The sequence below is a fragment of the Malaclemys terrapin genome, unplaced genomic scaffold (genome assembly GCF_027887155.1).
Source record: "Malaclemys terrapin pileata isolate rMalTer1 unplaced genomic scaffold, rMalTer1.hap1 H_1, whole genome shotgun sequence".
Lineage (NCBI taxonomy): Eukaryota > Metazoa > Chordata > Testudines > Emydidae > Malaclemys > Malaclemys terrapin.
Genome location: NW_026530195.1, coordinates 466,102 through 486,987, shown reverse-complemented (window position 1 = coordinate 486,987; position 20,886 = coordinate 466,102). Strand labels below are relative to the sequence as shown.

Here is a 20,886-nt window from a genome sequence, read left to right as displayed (position 1 = left end):
ATTCCCGACTGACCGGTAGCTGTCTGGCGTTACAAGCTTCCACAGGGCTATCGCCACTCGCTTCTCAACTGTGAGGGCTGCTCTCATCTTGGTATTCTGGCGCTTCAGGGCAGGGGACAGCAAATCACAAAGTTCCATGAAAGTGCCCTTACGCATGCGAAAGTTTCGCAGCCACTGGGAATCATCCCACACCTGCAACACGATGCAGTCCCACCAGTCTGTGCTTGTTTCCTGGGCCCAGAATCGGCGTTCCACGGCTATAACCTGCCCCATTAACAGCATGATGTCCAAAGCGCCAGGGCCCGCGGTTTGAGAGCATTCCATGTCCATGTCCTCATCACTCTTGTCACTGCGCTGCTGTCGCCGCCTCCTCCTTGCCTGGTTTTGCAGGTTCTGGTTCAGCATAAACTGCACGAGAATGCGCAAGGTGTTTACAATGTTCATGACTGCTGCGTTGAGCTGAGCGGGCTCCATGCTTGCCGTGGTATGGCGTCTGCACTGAAAAAAGGCGCGAAACCATTGTCTACCGTTGCTCTGACGGAGGGAGGGGCGACTGACGACATGGCTTACAGGGAATTAAAATCCACAAAGGCGGAGGCTTTGCATCAAGGAGAAACACAAACATCTGTCACACAGAATGGCCCCCTCAAGGATTGAATGCAAAAGCCTGAGTTTAGCAGGCTGTTGATTTCATGGAGGGAGGGGGGAGCAAATGAATACAAAACAAAATCTGGTCTATTTCTTGTTTTGATCCACTCCATCTATCTTTTACATCTTAGGCTGGCAGCAGAAGGTGCAGTACGACTGCTAGCCATCGTCATCTCCTGGCTGCTCGCCAGAAGATGCTGTATTATGACTGCTAACCCTCATCATATTCTGGGTGCTCAGCAGAAAATGGAAAATGACCTGGCTGAGTCACTCCCATCTCTGTATGACGACGATGGCTTTCAGTCCTCATGCACCATCTGCTGCCAAAAGGCAATGAGCTGCTGCTGTGTAATGTAATCCCACGTCTGCCAGCACCCAGGAGACGTACGGTGACGGTGAGCTGAGCGGGCTCCATGCTTGCCGTGGTATGGTGTCTGCACAGGTAACCCAGGAAAAAAGGCACAAAACGATTGTCTGCTCTTGTTTTCACGGAGGGAGGGGGGGCCTGACGACATGTACCCAGAATCACCCGCGACAATATTTTTTGCCCCATCAGGCATTGGGATCTCAACCCAGAATTCCAATGGGCGGGGAGACTGCAGGAACTATGGGATAGCTACCCACAGTGCAATACTCCAGAAGTCGACACTAGCCTCGGTACTATGGACGCACTCCGCCGAATTAATGTGCTTAGTGTGAACGCATGCACTCGACTTTATACAATCTGTTGCCAAAAATCGAATTCTGTAAAATCGGAGTAATCCTGCAGTGTAGACATACCCTTACAGTGACGTGATCATGTCACCTGGTACTGAAATCCATCTTAAACCTGGTGCTTTTCCATTTAGAAGAAGGGGTGGGAACCCAGAGAGACAAAGGATTCCCACCTTGGGCCAAAGCTATAAAAGGGGGCCAGTCAAGAGAAATCCCCTAGTTACCACCTGAGCTGTACAAGAGCTGTACCAGGGGAAAGGATTGGGCCCAGACTAGGAAGGAGTCTAGTCTGTGAAAGAAGCTTATTGAAACATCTCTGAGGGTGAGATTTACCTGTATTCAGTTTCTTAACTGTATTAGGCTTAGACTTATGTGTTTTGTTTTATTTTGCTTGGTAACTTACTTTGTTCTGTCTGTTATTATGTGGAACCACTTAAATCCTACTTTTTATACTTAATAAAATTACTTCTGCTTATTAATGAGCCCAGAGTAAGTGAGTAATACCTGGGGGAGCAAACAACTGTGTATATCTCTCTATCAGTGTTATAGAGGGCGAACAATTTATGAGTTTACCCTGCATAAGCTTTATACAGAGCCCGGCAGCGTGCTCCAGAACTGACGCCACCACCCGATGGGCCGAGCTCAGAGCCCCTAGGAGCCGGGAGCCCGGACAGCGCTGAGCCATCACCCATCTCCGGGCTGGACCTGAACCGAGCCAGACCCCAGAGCAGAGAGAAACTCGCTGGGCCAAAAGACCCTGTAGGGAGCTGGGATAGCAACCTCCAGCCTGAAACACATGGGTGACAGCTGGGAGCTATCCTACCCACCGGTAATGCGGGGGGGAATCGCCCAGCTCCCAGACCTCCAGCCTGGGGCTCCCCACCCTTCCCTGAGGGGCATCCCCCCAGCTCACAACCAGGGCCAACGAGGGGGGGGAAGCCGGTATAAATTACCGGGGCCCGGGAGTCCGGAAGGGGACCCGGGGCCCGGCTTCCCCGGCTTCCCCCTCCTCTCGTTGGCCCTGTTTAGCCAGTCCGCCCTTGCTGGGGGGCCCGAAAATTTTTTTTCACTGGGGCCCAAACCCACTCTCAGTGGCCCTGCTCACAACCCCCCCATTGCTTCGCTGTCCCCTCTCCCGGCCCCCAAGGCAATCCCACTCCCCATGACGGGTCCGCCCCTGGGTCCCTGCCCGGATCTCTGCACGCTGGAGTGGTGGGTCGGTGGCGCTCAGAGCCCCGAGCTGTGGGTCCCGCCCAGCCCCGCATCCTGCTCTTATCTCACCCTCCCAGCCAGGCCGGCCCCTCCCCTCCCCTGCCCACTGCAGAAGCAAAAGTAACCAGGACTAGGACTGCCTCACACCAGACCGCCCCACACCGCACGATGACCCTCACCATGGTGCCCGGCCTCCTGCTGCTGCTGCTGGCGAGCGGGGCCCGTGAGTAGCCGCCGGGGCCACCCCCTGCTCCCCGGCCCCAGACCCTGCCCCAGAGGGGCGGCGTAGGCAGGAAACCCGGCCCCGGGGCCAGGGACGGAAGGGTGTGGGGCCAGCCCTGGTGGTGCCTTGGTGGGATGGGGGGTCCGGGCTGGGCACAGGGTGCCGCCGGGGCTTGGGGGATCTCCGAGCCGGAGAGTCTGGTGTGTGAAAGAGGGGAGCTGGAAGCCAGGACTCCTGGGTTCTCTCCCTGGCTCTGGGATGAAAGTGGGGGGCTTGTGGGTTGGAGGGGGGGGGATTGGGAGCCAGGATTCCTGGGTTCTCTCCCCCATGGCCAGGCCCCACTGCAAACCCACGTTGTGCTCCCTCTGGGCTGCTCCTGCCCCCGAGTCCCCTCGCACCCATCACCCGCAACCTGCCCTGGGGGACCAGCTCAGCGCTGACGCCAGGGCCCTGGGGCGACCACCATGGGGCTGGTGTGACGAACTGGGCCTGTTCTCACGGTGGTCTGTGAATGCTGACAGGGGAGTGTGCTGGGATAGTCTGCATTGCAGGATGGGATCTGCCCGAGGGCGCCCGATGGCGCATACCTGAGTGTGTAACATGAGAACCCAGGAAGGGGTTGAAGGTGAGGTGACTCCTTAGCCCGGGAAACTGAACAAAGGCTGTGGGAGGGGTCGCAAAAGGAGAGTGCTGGAAGCAGGCTAGAAGGAGGCTGGAGAGATGGCTGGGAGGCAGAGATGGCTCTGACCCCCCAAAGGGGGGTGGGCTGGCATGCCCTGGGACCCCAAGCTGGACCTAACTGAGGGGGGCCCTGTTGTCTGTGCCTGCAAGACCTGTCTTGGACTGTATTCCTGTCATCCAAATAAACCTTCTGCTTTACTGGCTGGCTGAGAGTCATGGTGAATCGCAGGAAGCCGGGGGTGCAGGGCCCTGAGTCCCCCAATACTCCGCAACAACTGGTGGTAGCGGTGGGATCTACTGCACCCCGGGGACGGCGCTTCCTGCAGTAAGTGACTGGGGAGCAGTAAAACGAAGGGGGATTGACGGGGACCAGGCGCGCTGAAGAGTGAGAGAGAGACGGTTATTACCCCTGGGAATGTGTGACCAGCGAGAAGGACTTTTGCAGTAACAGGGTCCCCCGAGGGGATCGCAGCGAGTGGTCCCAGGGGCGGAGGAGTCTGCAGCTCGACCCTGGCAGAGAGGTGGTGACCTCGAGAAGGGCTGGCACACTAGGGGGCCCCCTGGGAACTGTGGGGAGCTGTGAGCACACAGGCCGGTGAGTGGCCAGCAGGAAGATGTATGCCAAGCGGCTTAAGAGCGACCTGGTGGAGCTGTGCAAGCAGAGGCGGCTGCGCATTGGGAGGCTCACCAAAGAACAGCTCATTGCCCAGCTGGAGGCAGAAGATCGCGCGAATGAACTGATCCCTGTGTCTCAGGGAAGCAGCCTGGCAAATGCAGCGCAGGCACCAGTGTCTGTCCCAGCTGGGAGTGGTCAGCCGGCTGCTGAGGGCGTCCCGAGACCCCTCCTTCCTATGCCTAGGGGAAGGGTGGGGAGGAGCCCAGCAAATACCGAAGGCGCCGTGGCCCCCCCGGCCAGCAGGGGGTCCCCCCGGCGAAGCTCGCCGGCCAGCAGAGGATCCTCCCGGCGACGTTCGGCATCCGGGGAGCGGAATTGGCTGGAATGGGAGAAAGAGCTAAAACTGAGAGAGCTGGAGGATCGTGAACAACAGAGACAGCATGAACGGGAGGAGAAAGAGAGACAGAGACAGCATGAACGGGAGGAGAAAGAGAGACAGCATCAGCGTGAACGGGAGGAGAAAGAGAGACAGCATCAGCGTGAAGAGAGAGAGCGTCAGCAGGAACGGGAGGAGAATGAGAGACAGAGACAGGAGAATGAGAGACAGCGTCAGCATGACCTGGAACTGGCGAGATTGAAGGGCAGCGAACCCCCGGCTGCGGTGAGTGAGGGGGGACCCAGGACTTCACGGAGCTTTGATAAGTGCATCATGGCCCCATACAAGGAGGGGGAGGACATGGATGACTTCCTGGAGGCCTTTGAGACGGCCTGCGAGCTGCACCGGGTGGATCCCGCGGACAGACTCCGGGTCCTTACCCCCTTACTGGACCCCAAATCCGTGGCATTGTACCGCCAACTGGGAGAGGCAGAGAAAGGGGACTACGAACTATTCAAAAAGGCCCTGCTACGAGAGTTTGGGCTGACTCCTGAGATGTACCGGGAAAGGTTCCGGAGTCAAGATAAAACCCCTGAGATCTCATATCTGCAACTAGCCGCCCGCATGGAAAGATACGCCAGTAAGTGGGCTGGTGGGGCCCAGACGAAGGAGGACCTGATTAAACTGCTGGTACTGGAGCAACTGTATGAGCGGTGCCCATCCGACCTGAGGCTGTGGTTGGTGGACAGAAAGCCAGAGAACCCGCGACACGCCGGGCAGCTGGCTGATGAGTTTGTAAGGAGCCGGTCAGGGGGTGGCAGGGAGGAGTCCCAAAGGAGCAATCCCACCACAACACAGAGAGAGAGTCACCATGGGACCTCCCCGTGGGAAAATACAGAAAAACCCCATCAGAGGGGAACATCCGGCATCAGGACCATCCGACCCACTCAAGGGGACCCATGGGACATGGGCTGCTACCACTGTGGCCAAAAGGGCCACATACGGGCCCAGTGCCCCAGGCTCAGGGACAGACTGAGCAGGCCGAACCCACAGAGGGTTGACTGGGTAGAGGCCCAGCCCGGCGAGAGGCAGCATTCCCAGGGAAGGGGGGCTGGCAGAGTACCACCTGCTAAGGAGGGAGGAGAGCCCCAGGCCAGCTTCTCTGGGGGGCCAGATGCTCCGGATTCAAAGTTCTCCGTTTACAGGGTTGGCGCGGGGCTGTCCCTGCGGAGCGAGTGCCTTGTTCCCCTGGAGGTGGATGGGAAGGAAGTTTATGGTTACTGGGACACGGGCGCAGAGGTGACACTGGCCCGGCCCGAGGTGGTGGCCCCAGATCGGGTGGTGCCCAACACCTTCCTGACCCTGACCGGGGTGGGCGGGACCCCATTCAAGGTTCCCGTAGCGAGGGTACACCTGAAATGGGGGGCCAAGGAGGGCCCCAAGGACGTGGGAGTGCACCACCATTTGCCCACTGAGGTGTTGATGGGGGGGGACCTAGAGGACTGGCCCAGCAGCCCCCAGACCGCCTTAGTTGTGACCCGCGGTCAGAGCCGGCGAGGGGCACTGCGCCCTGGCCTTGGGGGGGGTGCCTTGCCTGAGGCGCGGGACTCTAACCTGGTGGGGAGGGAACGCCCAGGGACGCGGCTCAGGGAGGCTGCAGCTTCGGACCCAGCGGGCGAGAAAGAGCAGGTGGCCATCCCCGTCCCAGCTGCTGAGTTCCAGGCCGAGTTGCAGAGAGATCCCTCCTTGCGGAAGATAAGGGACCTGGCCGACCTCAATGCGGTACAGACCATGGGACGAGGTGGCCGGAAAAGGTTCCTGTGGGAGAAGGGGTTCCTGTACCGAGAATGGGCTCCCCCAGGGAAAATGGAGTCAGGGGGGATCAGGAGGCAGCTGGTGGTACCCCAGAAGTATCGCCACCAGCTGCTGTGCCGGGCCCATGACATTCCCCTCTCAGGGCACCAGGGAACCTGGCGTACCCAGCAGAGGCTGCTACGGAGCTTTTACTGGCCTGGGGTCTTTGTTACTGTCCGACAGTACTGCGGATCCTGTGACCCCTGTCAGAGGGGGAGGAAGGCCTGGGACAAGGGGAAAACAGCTTTAGGACCCTTGCCCAGCATAGAGGAGCCTTTTCGGAGGGTGGCCAAGGTTAAAAGGGCGGCTCTAAACCAAGAGAGCCCAAAGCACAGACCTCCAGACTGGAGCGCTGGGAGAAGACCACAGCCCAGTTGGAGCCCCAGAGGTATGGGGGTGGGAAAAGGGCGCAGGCCGCATAAACCTTCCCACATGCGAACTGCGAGTGCCATCAAGCACCCCCAACCTAAGGGGTAGCGTGAAACTGGAGGGGCCTGGTGTAATTCTCACCAAGGAATGGGAGGGATGCGGGGGCATCCATGGGAACGGGGGTAGGTTCGAACTTCCCCGGGTCACTGGCTAAAGTGACCCTGCTCAGTTCGGTCTCGAAGGGGGGAGAGATGTGACGAACTGGGCCTGTTCTCACGGTGGTCTGTGAATGCTGACAGGGGAGTGTGCTGGGATAGTCTGCATTGCAGGATGGGATCGGGCGCCCGAGGGCGCATACCTGAGTGTGTAACATGAGAACCCAGGAAGGGGTTGAAGGTGAGGTGACTCCTTAGCCCGGGAAACTGAACAAAGGCTGTGGGAGGGGTCGCAAAAGGAGAGTGCTGGAAGCAGGCTAGAAGGAGGCTGGAGAGATGGCTGGGAGGCAGAGATGGCTCTGACCCCCCCAAAGGGGGGTGGGCTGGCATGCCCTGGGACCCCAAGCTGGACCTAACTGAGGGGGGCCCTGTTGTCTGTGCCTGCAAGACCTGTCTTGGACTGTATTCCTGTCATCCAAATAAACCTTCTGCTTTACTGGCTGGCTGAGAGTCATGGTGAATCGCAGGAAGCCGGGGGTGCAGGGCCCTGAGTCCCCCAATACTCCGCAACAGCTGGCAAGGGGGGTGTTATGGCCACAGAAGTGGTTAACGCTGCTGGGGGGTGCACGGAGTCCCGACCCTTTGGGGGTTCAAAAGAGAGCTAGATACGTTCATGGAGGATATGACTATCAGTGACTGCTAGCTATGGGCAGGGGTGGTGTCCCTAGCCTCTGTTTGCCAGAAGCTGGGAATGGGCGACAGGGGATGGATCACTTGATGATTCCCTGTTCTGTTCATTCCCTCTGGGGCACCTGGCACTGGCCACTGTCAGAGACAGGATATCGGGCTAGATGGACCTTTGGTCTGACCCAGTCTGGCCGTTCTTATGACAAAGTCAGGCCGAAGAGTTGCCCGATTAGTAGGAAGGCAGGTCGGGCAGGTGGTGTTGGCTTTGGGGTGGGGGTTGGATGTGGCGCTGCGTGGGGGTCAGACACAGGGCAGGGGTCCTGCTCCCCACCCCAGCATGGGAACAGCTGTGGGGAGGATGGCCCCTGAGGAGAGCTTGAAGTAGGAGACAGGCTGTGGGTACAGGGGTCGGGTGGGAGCTGGGGCCGGGGGCTCAGGCTGGGGGGCACGTGGGGGTGGGGGGATTGGAGGGGGCTCAGTCCCTGGGGGGGGTGTCTCCCCCCGGGCTGCCCCACCCATGCCCCGCAGAGCGGCGAGTAACCCCGTCTGTCTGTCTGCGCAGGGGGTGCCCTGGTGGTCTCCGTCCCCACTTCCCCGGTGCGGGCCCAGCCGGGCTCCGACCTGCTCCTGGGCTGTCACTTCTCCGTGGGGGGCACCGTGGACATGGAGCTGCTGGTGGTGCAGTGGAAGCTGGGGGGCCGCCTGGTGGCCGAGTTCGATAGCACCCCGTCGTACCCCAGGGCCGGGGCCAGCCTGTCCCTGGAGGGGCTGCGGGTCGGCAACGCCTCCCTGCTCCTCCCGCGGGTGGGGGGCGCCGATGCCGGGCTCTACACCTGCATGGTCATCCACTCCCCGAGCCGGGAGAGCCGGCAGGTGGAGCTGCGTGTGGAAGGTAACTGCAGGATGGGCTGGGGGGGGCAGGGCTGGTTGGGGGGCAGGGTCCCAGGGCAGAGGCCAGAGGGGCCGTGGCTCCAGCGTTGGGTCCAGAGCCGCCCCGTGGCCCCAGCACCTCTGGATAGATCTGTGTTGGGAGCTCCTGCCCACATGGCGATCAATGGAGGGGAGGGTCCCAGCTGCTTTGAGGGGTCAGCTCCACTAAGCCACCTCCCCAGCTGCCCCTTCCCCATGGCCCAGCCAAGTCTCCATGGACAGCACCGTGGGGGCAGATGGGGGCGGTTGGGGGCCAGAGCCCCATCCTCCCCACAGCACCCCCACTTCTATACATGCCTCTGCAGCACCCCTACTGCCCATCCCCCACCAGAGCCCCATCCCCCTCTGCACCCCCACTTCTATATACACCTCTGCAGCACCCCCCACTGCCAGAGTCCCACCCCCCATTGCACCCCATTCCCCACACAGAACCCCCATTTCGCTACATGCCTCCGCAGCACCCCCCACTGCCCATCCCCGGCCAGAGCCCCACTTCCCACTGCACCCCCCGCTGCACCCCATTTCCCCCACAGAACCCCATCCTCCCCACAGCACTCCCACGTCTATACACGCTTCCACAGCACCCCTCACTGTCCATCTGTCACAGAGTGTGGGGGGACACAAGGCCCTGCACCCCCGGCTTCCTGCAATTCACCATGACTCTCAGCCAGCCAGTAGAGCAGAAGGTTTATTTGGATGACAGGAATACGTCCAAGACAGGTCTTGCAGGCACAGACAACAGGACCCCCCTCAGTTAGGTCCATCTTGGGGTCCCAGGGCCCCCAGTCCCCTTGGGAGGTCAGAGCCCCGTCTGCCTCCCAGCCATATCACCCGCCAGCTCCTGAAAAACTCCCCCTTCAGCGACCCCTCCCACAGCCTTTGTTCAGTTTCCCGGGCCAAGGTGTCACCTGGCCTCCAACCCCTTCCTGGGTTCTCATGTTACACGCTCAGGTATTCTCCCTCCGTCAGTCTCCCATCCCCCAATGCAGACTATCCTAGCCACACTCCCCTGTCAGCATTCACACACCACAGCAAGAACAGTCCCAGTTCATCACCCCCCCCACACACAGTGCCCCCTGCTGGGTGAGGCGGGGGCGGGAGTAGGTGGGAGCTCCCCCCACAGCGCTGCCCCTGTGATGGAGGCGGCCGGGCCGGCAGGGGCAGGTGTGCGCCGGTCGTGGTGACGGGTGTCCCCGGTTTGTGCCCCGCAGACCCCGCGAAGCTGCCCGCGGAGGAGCCGGAGGCCGTGGCCCCTCACGCCTGCGCCCCCGACCCCGACCCCCTGGTGCTGGAGAAGCTGGACCAGGCGCTGACCCTCCTGCAGCAGATCAGCCGCACGCTGGAGGCGGCGGGCGCCGGGGGTGGGGGGAAGGCCTGAGCCCGGCCCTGACCCCAGGGGGCGCCCGGGCTGCGCAGGGGGGCTGATCTCGGCACTGTGGGGCATCTTTGGGGCCAGCTGGGGGGGGGATATGCAGAGAGCGGCAGGGGAGGCATCGCGGAGGGAAAGTACCAGGGAGCTGCTGGAACAGGATCGGGGCTGGGGGGGCAGAGGGGGTGGGGGCTTTGCTTGGTGCTGCCTGTGGGGGGATGTGGCAGGGGGCTGTGCATTGGGGCAGGGCGGGGGTTGTGTATTGGGGGGATGGGGTAGGGGGGCTGTGCATTGGGGGGATGCTGTGGGGGGCTGTGCATTGGGGGGATGCTGTGTGGGGGGGCTGTGCATTGGGGCAGGGCGGGGGCTGTGCATTGGGGGATGCTGTGGGGGGGCTGTGCATTGGGGCGGGGTCTGTGCATTGGGGGGATGCTGTGTGGGGGCTGTGCATTGGGGCAGGGCGGGGGCTCTGCATTGGGGGGATGCTGTGGGGGGGCTGTGCATTGGGGCAGGGCGGGAGTTGTGTATTAGGGGAGATGGGGGCTCAGCTTTCGGGTGGCCCCATGGGGTGGCACTGGGACGCAGGTTGTGAGCTGTTGTCTGAATAAAGCCACTGGTGATGCACGATCTGTGTCCTTGTCTGCAATGCGGGGGGTGGGGGGTGAACCCCACAGTTGGGCCCCCATCCCGGCCCCACACTCTCTGCGCCTGGGGCGGTGGGACAGGCCCCCCCCTGGAGGGGAAGGGGGGTTGCTCCATCCCAGGGGGTGCAGGGTCCGGCCCCTCTCCCTGCTGGGACGCTGCCCGGGAGGGAGGAGAGGGTGTCCCGTGTCCGGGGTATTGGCTGAGGCCTGGCTGGGCTCGGGCAGCGCTGCCCCCGGGAAGGGGCGACTATGACCCGAGGGGAGCGGAGCTCAGAGCCGGGTGGGGGGTCACACACCCCTGGGCTGGGGTCCCCGCGCCGACACAGAGCAGAGCTGGGGCAGGGACCCGCCCCCGCAGGCCCGGCTGGGACAGCCCTACACGGGGGTCCGGGGGTCCCTGGGTCCTGGCCCCACAAGGTCACCGGCTGCCCCAGGATAAAAACAACCCGGGCAGACGGCGCCGACGTGCCTGGGGGGATGGGACGGGACGTCCCAGCCAATCAGGGGGCTGCTGGCCACGTTCGGGGCTTATCGGGGCCCTGCCACACGACTGGCCCTTTATCAGCACGGCCCTGGCACTCCGGTGCAGTGACGATGCCTCCTGCCCCCCTGCGCGCACCCCCAGAGATGTGTCTGCGTGGGGCCATGCTGGCCCTGTGCTGCGTGGCAGCTGGTGAGTATGGAGCCTGTCCCGCCGCAGGCCCCCCGGGTCTCCCCGAGACCGGCCCCTCGCTGCCCCGGGATCTCCCCGAGACTGGCCCCTCAGTGCCCTGGGGTTCCCCTGTGACCTCCCCGAGACTGGCCCCTCGCTGCCCCGGGGTTCCCCTGTGACCTCCCCGAGACAGGGCCCCTTGCTGCCTTGGGGGTTCCCCCTGAATCTGCTCAAGATGGGCAGGAGGGCGGAGCCAGCTCAGGGGGGAGATGAGAGCTGCCCCTGCTTTCCCAAAGGGGGAGGGCCAGGCAGTTCCCCCCATCATCCCAGGGCAGGGTGTGGGGACCCCAACAGGAACGACCTGGCCTGGAGAGATTCAAGGCCCATCCAAAGGTTTGGGGGCAGTGGGAACTGTCCAGCAGGGAGCAGAGGCAACCCCAGCCCAGGAGGGGTCCCCCCGCCCCAGAGGATGCTGGGAGTGAACGGGGAACCCCCCCGCCCCAGAGGATCCTGGGAGTGAATGGGACACCCGCCCTGCCCCAGAGAATGCTGGGGGAGAACGGTCACGCCCCAGAGGATGCTGGGAGGGACGGGCGCCCGGCTGGCGGTGCAGCGGGCGGGCCCATGGCAGACCAGCCCCGGCGGGGGTGACCCTGCCCCTCTCCCCGCAGCGGCCTGGCTGCAGGTGTCGGTGGGCCCCTCGCCGGTGCGGGCGCGCCCCGGGCAGCGCGTGGTGCTGGAGTGCCTCGTCGGGGCCGACTACCCGCCCCTGGAGCTGGAGCAGCTGCAGGTGCGCTGGCGGCACGAGGGGCGCACGGTGCTGGAGTTCGCCGGGGCGGTGCGGGCGGCGCGGGCGGGACTCAGCCTGGCCGAGGACGAGGTGAGGAACGGGAACGTCTCGCTGGTGCTGCAGCGCGTCACCGCCAGCGACAGCGGGGAGTGGACCTGCTACATCCTCTACCCGCCCGACCAGGCCCAGGGCAGCCTCACCCTGCGCGTGGCAGGTGAGCACGGGGGGGGGCAAAGCAGCACCAGCGCCCCCTGCTGGGGGGCACCGACCCGCCCGCACGGCCAGTTCTCCTGCCCCCACAGCGCCCCCTGCTGGGGGGCACCGACCCGCCCGCACGGCCAGTTCTCCTGCCCCCTCCCCGGGCAGCCCCCACCCGCTCGCACGGACAGTTCTCCTGCCCCCTCAGCGCCCCCTCCTGGGGGGCACCGACCCGCCCCACTCCTGATTCTGCCTGCACCCACCTGCCTTTCCAGTACCCCGCCCTGCTCCCCATCACCGCCCCGCGGGGTGAGGCCGTGGCTGGAGTGGGGCAGGCTGCCGAGGGGCCGGGACCCTGCAGTGACCCTGACGCGATGCCGTGCTGTTGTTGCAGACCCGACGGTGCCCCCCAACACCTGCCCCCTGGGCGTGGGCGCCCCACGGCTGCGGCAGCTGGAGGAGGTGATCGGGGGCTGCGTCCGCTCGGCCAGCGAGCTCCAGCGGCACCTGGCCCGGCTGGCTGCCGAGGTGAAGGAGTGTCTGGGCAGCCCGGAGGCCGAGGAGAGCCCACCCCGGGCACAGGCTGAGAGCGCCAACCAGACGGCACAGGCGTGAGCCCTCGATCGTCCGCCCAGAGCCCGCTGGGCTCGCAGTGTCCCCGGACACAGCTCCCGCAGCAACGGGGCTGGGATCCCTGGGGACGGACGGGGACACCCACATCACAGCAACGGCTTCGCTTCCGCAGGGTGTGACCGCAAATCCGGGGGGCCGGGATCCTGCGCGCACATGGGGACACAGGCCCCGTCTCCCCTAAGGGGCTCTGGGACATCTCAAGCCGCTGGGGACGCCTGGGGCCGGATGTCAGATGGGGGAGGCTGGCAGGGTCAGGGGCTGACGGCTGGACGCCCATGGGGGGGGTCTATCTGCCTGCACTGTGGCTGTGCCGCTGGGAGACCCCGGGTAGCGAGCTGGGCAGGGACAGCGGGGGTGGGGGGCATCCATGGGGGGCTGTTGTTCGGCGTGTCGGGAGGGGGCTGCGTGGGGTGTGATCAGCTCCCAGCGCGGTGCCAGCTGCAGTGCGCGGATAAGGAATAAAACGCTTATCACGCACTGTGTCCTGCTGCCAGTCGGCGGCCGCGTGTCCTTATCCCCGGTGGCTCCGGCCCCTGTGGGGGGTGCAGGGACAGGTCCGATTCTTCTCCCCACAGTCATTTGCCCTGGGCTTCACCCCCCCATACCCCGATTCCCCACTGGGCTGAAGCCCACACTGGGTCTGCCGGCCCAGAGCTCCTCAGCAGCACCGGGCCCCCCCACCCGCTAGGGAAGGAGGTGCCGGGTGGTGGCGTCAGGGTGAGCAGAGGCGGGTACACCGGTGCAAGCCGGGCATAGCCGAGCAGTTGCCCAGCATGATGGGCCATAGCTAGGGTGACCCAAAGGGAAAACGGGGCACCGCATGGGGCTGGCCGGAGCCGTCTCCCATCCCCCCACGCAGGGCTGGCATCGCCGCTCGTCCCCCCCGTATGTTCCTCCACACCCCACTTTTTTGACAAAACTGGGCATTTGACCCAACTGTTGGCCAGAGCAAACGGGACAGATGCCTTCTTCTGCCAAAAGCCAGGATGGCCGGGACAGGGCTTGCAGAAGGGACTGTCCTGGCCAAACCGGGATGTACCGTCACCCCGTAGCCAACACATACCTCGGCGGTGGTGCCCGGGCAGCCAGCGTGTGCTTAGCCCCGCAGTGCAAGAGGGAGGAAATGCCGCATGCAGATGGGGCCAGGCCCACTGCACCGGGCCTCAGGGGGCACCCCGTCTGCTCCCCGGGGACTGGGGAGGGAGCTCTCCGAATGCACCTCTCCCTCTCCACCAAGCCCAGGGCGCACTGGGCAGGGGCTGCACCCCCCCCTTTGCACCCTGCCCTGGGCAGTGGCATCTGCAGGAGACCTCAGAGAACGATGGCCCCCCCTGTGCCCAGTGGGGTGGGGGAGCTGCTGCCCCATACCTGGCTGGGAGGGGGCTTGACAGACGGGGGTGTGGACAGAGCAGGCCAGGGAGAACGTGGGAGTCTCCGTGGGGTCTCCCTGTCACAGGTTCGGTCACAGAGACCCCCTTGGGACTGTCACCTGATGTGCTGAAGTGACCTCTGAGCCTGTTTTCCCTGCCAGTTTGGGACTCCAGAACTATGCCTTGTGGAGCCAGACGCCAGCCTGCTGCAACACAGAGCCAGGGTCTGAACCACACCCCCAAAGCTGCAGACTTCAACCCAAAACTGCTCAGCATGTCACCTCTCTTCAGCACCCAGACACCCAGCTCCCAATGGGATCCAAACCCCAAATCAATCCGTTTTACTCTGTATAAAGCTTATACAGGGTAAACTCATAAATTGTCCCCACTCTATATCACTGATAGAGAGATCTGCACAGCTGTTTGCTCCCCCAGGTATTAAATAATTATAAAAAGTAGGATTGAAGTGGTTCCAAGTAATAACAGACAGAACAAAGTAAGTCACAAAGCAAAATAAAACAAACCACGCAAGTCTAAGCCTAATACATTAAGAAACTGAGCACAGGTAAATCTCACCCTCAGAGATGTTCCAATAAGCCTCTTTCACAGACTAGACTCCTTCCTAGTCTGGGCCCAATCCTTTCCCCTGGTACAGCCCTTGTTCCAGCTCAGGTGGTAGCTAAGGGATTTCTCATGACTGGCAGCCCCCTTTGTCCTGTGTCACGGACTCACAGATCGTGCCCACTCTTGGCCCCGTGCGGTCCCTGGGGGGAACTCCCTTCAGTGTGACAGCCCTTCTCGGGGGTCCACTCTCTCAGGGTCAGGTCCCTCCACCTCTTGGGGCCGCACCTCTCTGAGCCTTAGCACGTCTGTCTCTGCCGTGGGCCCCCTCAGGGAGTCCCCTCGCTCTGGACCCCCGGGGCCTCCACCCCCCCAAAGGGAATAACGCAACCCTGTTCTCTAGACTGGAAAATATTCCCCAAAGCCCCTTCACACCCTTTCCTGGGGAGGCTAGAGAATAATATACCAACCAATTGCTTAGCAATGTGAGCACAGACCAACCCCCCCGCGCCCTCCCCTACTCTACAGAGATCCCCTGGAGAGGGGAAGCAGGGCTGGGTCCAGGGGGAGGCCGAACTGTGCCCACTCAGCTCTGTGGAGTACCCGAGACTGTGGGGTGTCCCCCCGTCCCATCTCCCGTACTGCCCGGTGATGGAAGTAACTCCATAGGCTGTGACTCTTGCCGCTACACTGCGAAAGGGAGGTCACACTGGGGCCTTATCGAGTTTCTGAGGCCACTGAATGCGCCCAGAAGCGCAGGACCCACTGACACAGACTCGGGACTTTGCTACAGCTTGCAGTGTCCAGCGGGCCTAGCTTCCCAGGGTTGTGTCTGGGACCGGAGATATCGGCTGGTGTCATTTGGTTGCACAATCCAAGGAGCAGCTGACACGCCAGAGGCTGTGCGTGACCAGCCCAGGGGTGGGGAGTCTCACAGCAGAGCAGGGTGAGCCTGGCTCCCAGAGTCAAGCGTTGGAGTGACCTCGCAGATCACTGATCCGGATAGCAACAGAGGGGAACGTCACAACTGGAAAGGAACAAAATGACAAGTGAACATGGGCACAAACTGGAGAACAGCCTCCAGAGACTGAGACGACCTTCAGGAAGTGGAGAGCTTCCCAGTACCCCGGCACTTGGTACTTGGGCCCCTACCTGTTCCGTCTAAGCTAGTTTATCTACCAGATGCACATGGTCAGAAACTATAAATAACGATTATAGATTTTCAGACAGAAAGGTGAAAAATTGATTAAGCCTAAATTGGGTGGACGTGTGCCTCAGTTTCCCACCTTACAGGCCACTCCAGCCCCCCCCCCGCAGGCCATTCCAGTCCCCCATAGCCCCTGGTGGTGACCCAGGGTATGTTACAGTCACCTCAACTCTATCCAGACTCTGAGCTAACTCTGAGGCCACGTAGCCCCCTCACCCCCCGTTACACTGGGATTGACATTTTTTACCTGACTGGTAGTCCTTCCCTTTACAGACCCGGCATGCACACAGCAATAGGAAAGTCACGAGGAGGAGGATCCCTGAGACAAGTGCGACTATGTCACCTGTCCACCCTGCGCCATGAGAGAGAAAGCATCAGGCTGCGTTACCAGCATCAGAGCCAGGAGCAGCGGGGGGAGGGGGGGGAAATGGACACACATGGCCTGTGCACTGTTTAACGTGGCAGTAGTTTGTGGGCTGGGGCTGTGCTGTCCCCCCACACTGCAAGCCTTGGGCAGGAGCAGAGCGGCGCTGGCAGGGGTAGCTGATAAAGCTCCCTCACCTCAAAACGCAGCCCCTGTCAGCGGCGCCAGACACTTCCCGGGGGGGGGGGGGGGGGGGGGGCTGAGGTGGGCCTGACCCCCCCTTCACCATGAGACCTGACACCTCTGCATGGCCCCACCCCTGGGGCCCCAACCACTCATAAGAACATAAGAACGGCTGTACCAGGTCAGACCAAAGGTCCATCCAGCCCAGTATCCTGTCTACCAACAGTGGCCAATGCCAGGTGCCCCAGAGGGAGTGAACCTAACAGGCAATGATCAAGTGATCTCTCTCCTGCCATCCATCTCCACCCTCTGACAGACAGAGGCTAGGGACACCATCCCTTACCCGTCCTGGCTAAGTGTGTGGGTTTGATGCAACTGCAGAGCCCCCTCCCCCACTTCCTGGGGGAGGGGAGACAAAATTCCCCTTCACCCCACTAAAGATCCTACTGCCACTGGCCCCTGTAGCGCTGAGGGCTCCAGCCCCCAGATACTGACCCCATTGTACCAGCCCCCAATTCCTGAGGGCTCCAGCATCTCCCCTCCTCCCCTCCAATTTTCTCTGCTCTTGTGCGTGCGGTCCCCTCTTTAGCTCACTCTCTGGTCCCACAGCCCCAGGAATCTCTCCCCTCTGATGGGAGCTGGGGACTGGGGTGTGACAAGGGAAGAGTCTCCCCTGAGCAGTGACCAATCGGGGTAAGGGGTCCCCAAGGGAACCATTCCCCCTGCACAGACGCTTACATGTGATTATCAGGGCAAACTCCTCCTGCAGGGGCTGAACCAGAGCCGCGTGGCTGACGCGGCAGGTTAAGATGCTGCCTTTGTCCCAATCCATGGGGGTGAAGGTGTAGGTCAGGGTGAGGTTAAAGGTCCCGTCCAGGTTCCTCTGCAGGGGAGAATATGTGGATTCAGTCCGAACCCGCCCGTCTCTCAGCCACGTGACGGTGATGTCCCTGGGGTAGAATCCCCACATGTGGCAGGGGAAGGAGGTCTCTCTAAATATAATTCCCGATCGCTGGGGGATGATGATCCTTGGAGCGGCTGGAAATAAGGGAGAGAGGCTGAGTTGGAATCTGATGCACCGAGAGGCAAACGGCCCTGGTCGGTCTGAGCTCCCTGGGATCCTGCAGGAGCGAAAGGCCCGTTTGCCTGGCTGGGCCAAGGACACGTTTGTGTGGTCCCCGACTGATCCAGTCCTGCAGGGGATAGCCAGGGAACTGGTCCTGCCCCATAGCTCCTTCTCCACCCTGGTCAGTCTGGCCCCAGCAGCTCCCCCCTGCTCCCCACATGCTGCTGGCTCTGCCCACAAACGCCAGGGAGCTGCTGGATATTCCAGGTCTTGCCCCCGACAGCAGCTGGCTCCCCAACAGAGCCCAGCATGAAGTGGGGCCCGGGGTGGGTAATTCTGCTGTCGGAAAGTCCTGGGGCTCCCGCCAGGCAGCAGCAGGGTGGGAACGAGGTTTCAGTGAAGGTCTCAGGAGCGGCCGTCCCGGAGTGTGGATCTGACCTGAGCTTTGGGGAGCTCTGGCCAGGCCTATGTCGGTTATTCCCTAGTTAATCAGCTCTGATCGTTTGTGCCTCTGTGCAGAAGTGGGAATTTTCTGTACTATTTGTATGAGCCCAGTGCGTGCCTCAGTTTCCCTGGGCACTTTGCATTGTTCCCAGTGGGCAGAGCAGGGTAAAAAGCTACTCCGGGGGCAGAGCAGGAGACGTGAGGTGTGTGTGTCACATAACTGGCTGGGGGAGGGGGCGGAAACTGGGTCATTACGCGACTGGCTGAAACTGAGGGTCACAAAGACAAAGGGAGCCCCAAGGACTGAACAGCTGACACCTGCCCCAGGAAATCCCAGCCGGCGAGCGGGTGACCCCAGCAGGGCTCGGCGGGAGGACAATGGACGCAGGTGACAGGAGGCTGGGATAAGAACTGGCTTTGGAGACACTGCAGCTCTGCCCTTGCCTGGGACTGACAGACAAAGGGACAGGAACAGGGAGAGGAAACCCAGGTGACACCAGCCTCCATAGGGGATGTGACAAAGTGGGACTGTTCTTAATGTTTCCTCTGAATACTGTGTGGGTGCCTCAGTTTCCCCCATGCATTTCTTAAGTCTCTAGGTGGTGGGGAAAGGCCAGTGTGCATAAATCAGCGACACTCTCTCTCCCTGGTGACAAATGGCTAGGGAATAGCTAAAGGTGAACAAAGAGATAGAATCATAGAATATCAGGATTGGAAGGGACCTCAGGAGGTATCTAGTCCAACCCCCTGCTCAAAGCAGGACCAATCCCCAACTAAATCATCCCAGCCAGGGCTTTGTCAAGTCGGGCCTTAAAAACCTTGTGGAAGCAGAGACCGACAACCTCTAAGGAAGGAGACTCCACCACCTCCCTAGGGAACCCATTCCAGTGCTTCACCACCCTCCTAGTGAAAAAGTTTTTCCTAATATCCAATCTAAACCTCCCCCACTGCAACTTGACCATTGCTCCTTGTTCTGTCATCTGCTACCACTGAAAACAGCCGAGTTCCATCCTTTTTGGAACCCCCTTTCAGGTAGTTGAAAGCAGCTATCAAATCCCCCCCTTACTCTTCTCTGGTCAATGATGGGATATTAAAAGTTACTACAGAGAACATTTTCCAGAGGGTCTGGCTAGAGAATCTTGCCCACATGCTCGGGGTTCAGCTGATCGCCATATTTGGGGTCGGGAAGGAATTTTCCTCCAGGGTAGATTGGCAGAGGCCCTGGAGGTTTTTCGCCTTCCTCCGCAGCATGGGGCAGGGGTTGCTGGCTGGAGGATTCTCTGCGACTTGAAGTCTTTAAATCACAGAATTTGGGGACTTCAACAGCTGAGTCAAGGGAGAGAATTATTCCAGGAGTGGGTGGGTCAGCTTTTGTGGCCTGCATCATGCGGGAAGTCAGACTAGATGATCATAATGGTCCCTTCTGACCTTAAAGTCTATGAGTCTTCTGCAGACTAAACAATCCCAGTTCCCTCAGCCTCTCCTCATAAGTCATGTGCTCCAGACCCCAAATCATTTTTGTTGCCCTCCGCTGGACTCTTTCCAATTTTTCCACATCCTTCTTGAGTGTGGGGCCCAAAACTGGACACAGTATTCCAGATGAGGCCTCACCAATGTCAAATAGAGGATTATGATCACGTCCCTCGATCTGCTGGCAATGCCCCTACTTATACAGCCCAAAATGCCATTAGCCTTCTTGGCAACAAGAGCACACTGTTGACTCATATCCAGCTTCTCGTCCACTGTAACCCCTAGGTCCTTTTCTGCAGAACTGCTGCCTAGCCATTCGGTCCCTAGTCTGTAGCAGTGCATGGGATTCTTCCGTCCTAAGTGCAGGACTCTGCACTTGTCCTTGTTGAACCTCATCAGGTTTCTTTTGGCCCAATCCTCTAATTTGTCTAGGTCCCTCTGTATCCTATCCCTACCCTCCAGCATATCTACCACTCCTCCCAGTTTAGTGTCATCTGCAAACTTGCTGAGGGTGCAGTCCACACCATCCTCCAGTTCATTAATGAAGATGTTGAACAAAACCGGTCCCAGGACCGACCCTTGGGGCACTCCACTTGATACCGGCTGCCAACTAGACATGGAGCCATTGATCACTACCCGCTGAGCCCGACGATCTAGCCAGCTTTCTATCCACCTTACAGTCCATTCATCCAGCCCATACTTCTTTAACTTGGCGGCAAAAATACTGTGGGAGACCATATCAAAAGCTTTGCTAAAGTCAAGGAATAACACATCCACTGCTTTCCCCTCATCCACAGACCCAGTTATCTCATCATAGATGCAATTAGGTTAGTCAGGCACGACTTCCCCTTGGTGAATCCATGCTGACTGTTCCTGATCACTTTCCTCTCCTCTAAGTGCTTCAGAATTGATTCCTTGAGGACCTGCTCCATGATTTTTACAGGGACTGAGGTGAGGCTGACTGGCCTGTAGTTCCCCGGATCCTCCTCCTTCCCTTTTTTAAAGATGGGCACAACATTAGCCTTTTTCCAGTCATCTGGGACCTCCCCCGATCACCATGAGTTTTCAAAGATAATGGCCAATGGCTCCGCAATCACATCCGCCAACAACTTTAGCACCCTCGGATGCAGCGCATCCGGCCCCATGGACTTGTGCTCATCCAGTTTTTCTAAATAGTCCTGAACCACTTCTTTCTCCACAGAGGGCTGGTCACCTTCTCCCCATGCTGTACTGCCCAGTGCAGCAATCTGGGAGCTGTCCTTTTTTGTGAAGACAGAGGCAAAACAAGCATTGAGTACATTAGCTTTTTCCACATCCTTGGTCACTAGGTTGCCTCCCTCATTCAGTAAGGGGCCCACACTTTCCTTGACTTTCTTCTTGTTGCTAACATACCTGAAGAAACCCTTCTTGTTACTCTTAACATCTCTTGCTAGCTGCAACTCCAAGTGTGATTTGGGCTTCCTGATTTCA

The 20,886-nt window shown here is 60.6% G+C and overlaps 3 protein-coding genes across 4 annotated transcripts in view; 2 read left to right on the top strand and 1 right to left on the bottom strand.

Moving 5' to 3' along the window:
* Positions 1 to 2,716: 2,716 nt before the first annotated feature.
* Positions 2,717 to 9,890, top strand: LOC128829633 (programmed cell death 1 ligand 1-like). Of its 2 annotated transcripts, XM_054015112.1 has the most exons (4): positions 2,731 to 2,797; positions 7,023 to 7,089; positions 8,098 to 8,427; positions 9,677 to 9,890. In XM_054015112.1, the coding sequence occupies exons 2-4, from the start codon at positions 7,065 to 7,067 to the stop codon at positions 9,841 to 9,843; spliced, it is 522 nt and encodes a 173-aa protein (XP_053871087.1). In that variant the 5' UTR covers positions 2,731 to 2,797; positions 7,023 to 7,064; the 3' UTR covers positions 9,844 to 9,890. The 2 variants fall into 2 exon arrangements, with proteins under 2 accessions (XP_053871086.1, XP_053871087.1); XM_054015111.1 differs by lacking the exon at positions 7,023 to 7,089 and having other exon boundaries at positions 2,717 to 2,797.
* A 1,178-nt stretch (positions 9,891 to 11,068) lies between these two features.
* On the top strand, positions 11,069 to 13,089 carry LOC128829632 (uncharacterized). The gene is made up of 3 exons (XM_054015110.1): positions 11,069 to 11,151; positions 11,802 to 12,134; positions 12,513 to 13,089. The coding sequence occupies exons 1-3, from the start codon at positions 11,073 to 11,075 to the stop codon at positions 12,731 to 12,733; spliced, it is 633 nt and encodes a 210-aa protein (XP_053871085.1). The 5' UTR covers positions 11,069 to 11,072; the 3' UTR covers positions 12,734 to 13,089.
* A 1,296-nt stretch (positions 13,090 to 14,385) lies between these two features.
* The window catches only part of LOC128829628 (natural cytotoxicity triggering receptor 3 ligand 1-like), a 49,508-nt gene continuing 43,007 nt past the window's right edge, over positions 14,386 to 20,886 (bottom strand). Inside the window, exons 4-6 of the mRNA XM_054015106.1 lie at positions 17,175 to 17,474; positions 16,137 to 16,241; positions 14,386 to 15,709 (exon numbers count right to left, since the gene is read on the bottom strand). Coding sequence (XP_053871081.1) covers positions 15,648 to 15,709; positions 16,137 to 16,241; positions 17,175 to 17,474 — 467 coding nt within the window. The 3' untranslated portion in view covers positions 14,386 to 15,647. The remainder of the gene's footprint in view (positions 15,710 to 16,136; positions 16,242 to 17,174; positions 17,475 to 20,886) is intronic.

Excerpts from the sequence above, each read along its gene's own strand:
- LOC128829632 (XM_054015110.1), top strand. The coding sequence starts at position 11,073 with ATGCCTCCTGCCCCCCTGCGCGCACCCCCAGAGATGTGTCTGCGTGGG. Across the intron at positions 11,152-11,801 it reads CCTGTGCTGCGTGGCAGCTG|CGGCCTGGCTGCAGGTGTCG; the intron begins GTGAGTATGGAG and ends CTCTCCCCGCAG. Across the intron at positions 12,135-12,512 it reads CCTCACCCTGCGCGTGGCAG|ACCCGACGGTGCCCCCCAAC; the intron begins GTGAGCACGGGG and ends CTGTTGTTGCAG.
- LOC128829633 (XM_054015111.1), top strand. The coding sequence starts at position 2,743 with ATGACCCTCACCATGGTGCCCGGCCTCCTGCTGCTGCTGCTGGCGAGC. Across the intron at positions 2,798-8,097 it reads GCTGCTGGCGAGCGGGGCCC|GGGGTGCCCTGGTGGTCTCC; the intron begins GTGAGTAGCCGC and ends CTGTCTGCGCAG. Across the intron at positions 8,428-9,676 it reads GGTGGAGCTGCGTGTGGAAG|ACCCCGCGAAGCTGCCCGCG; the intron begins GTAACTGCAGGA and ends TGTGCCCCGCAG.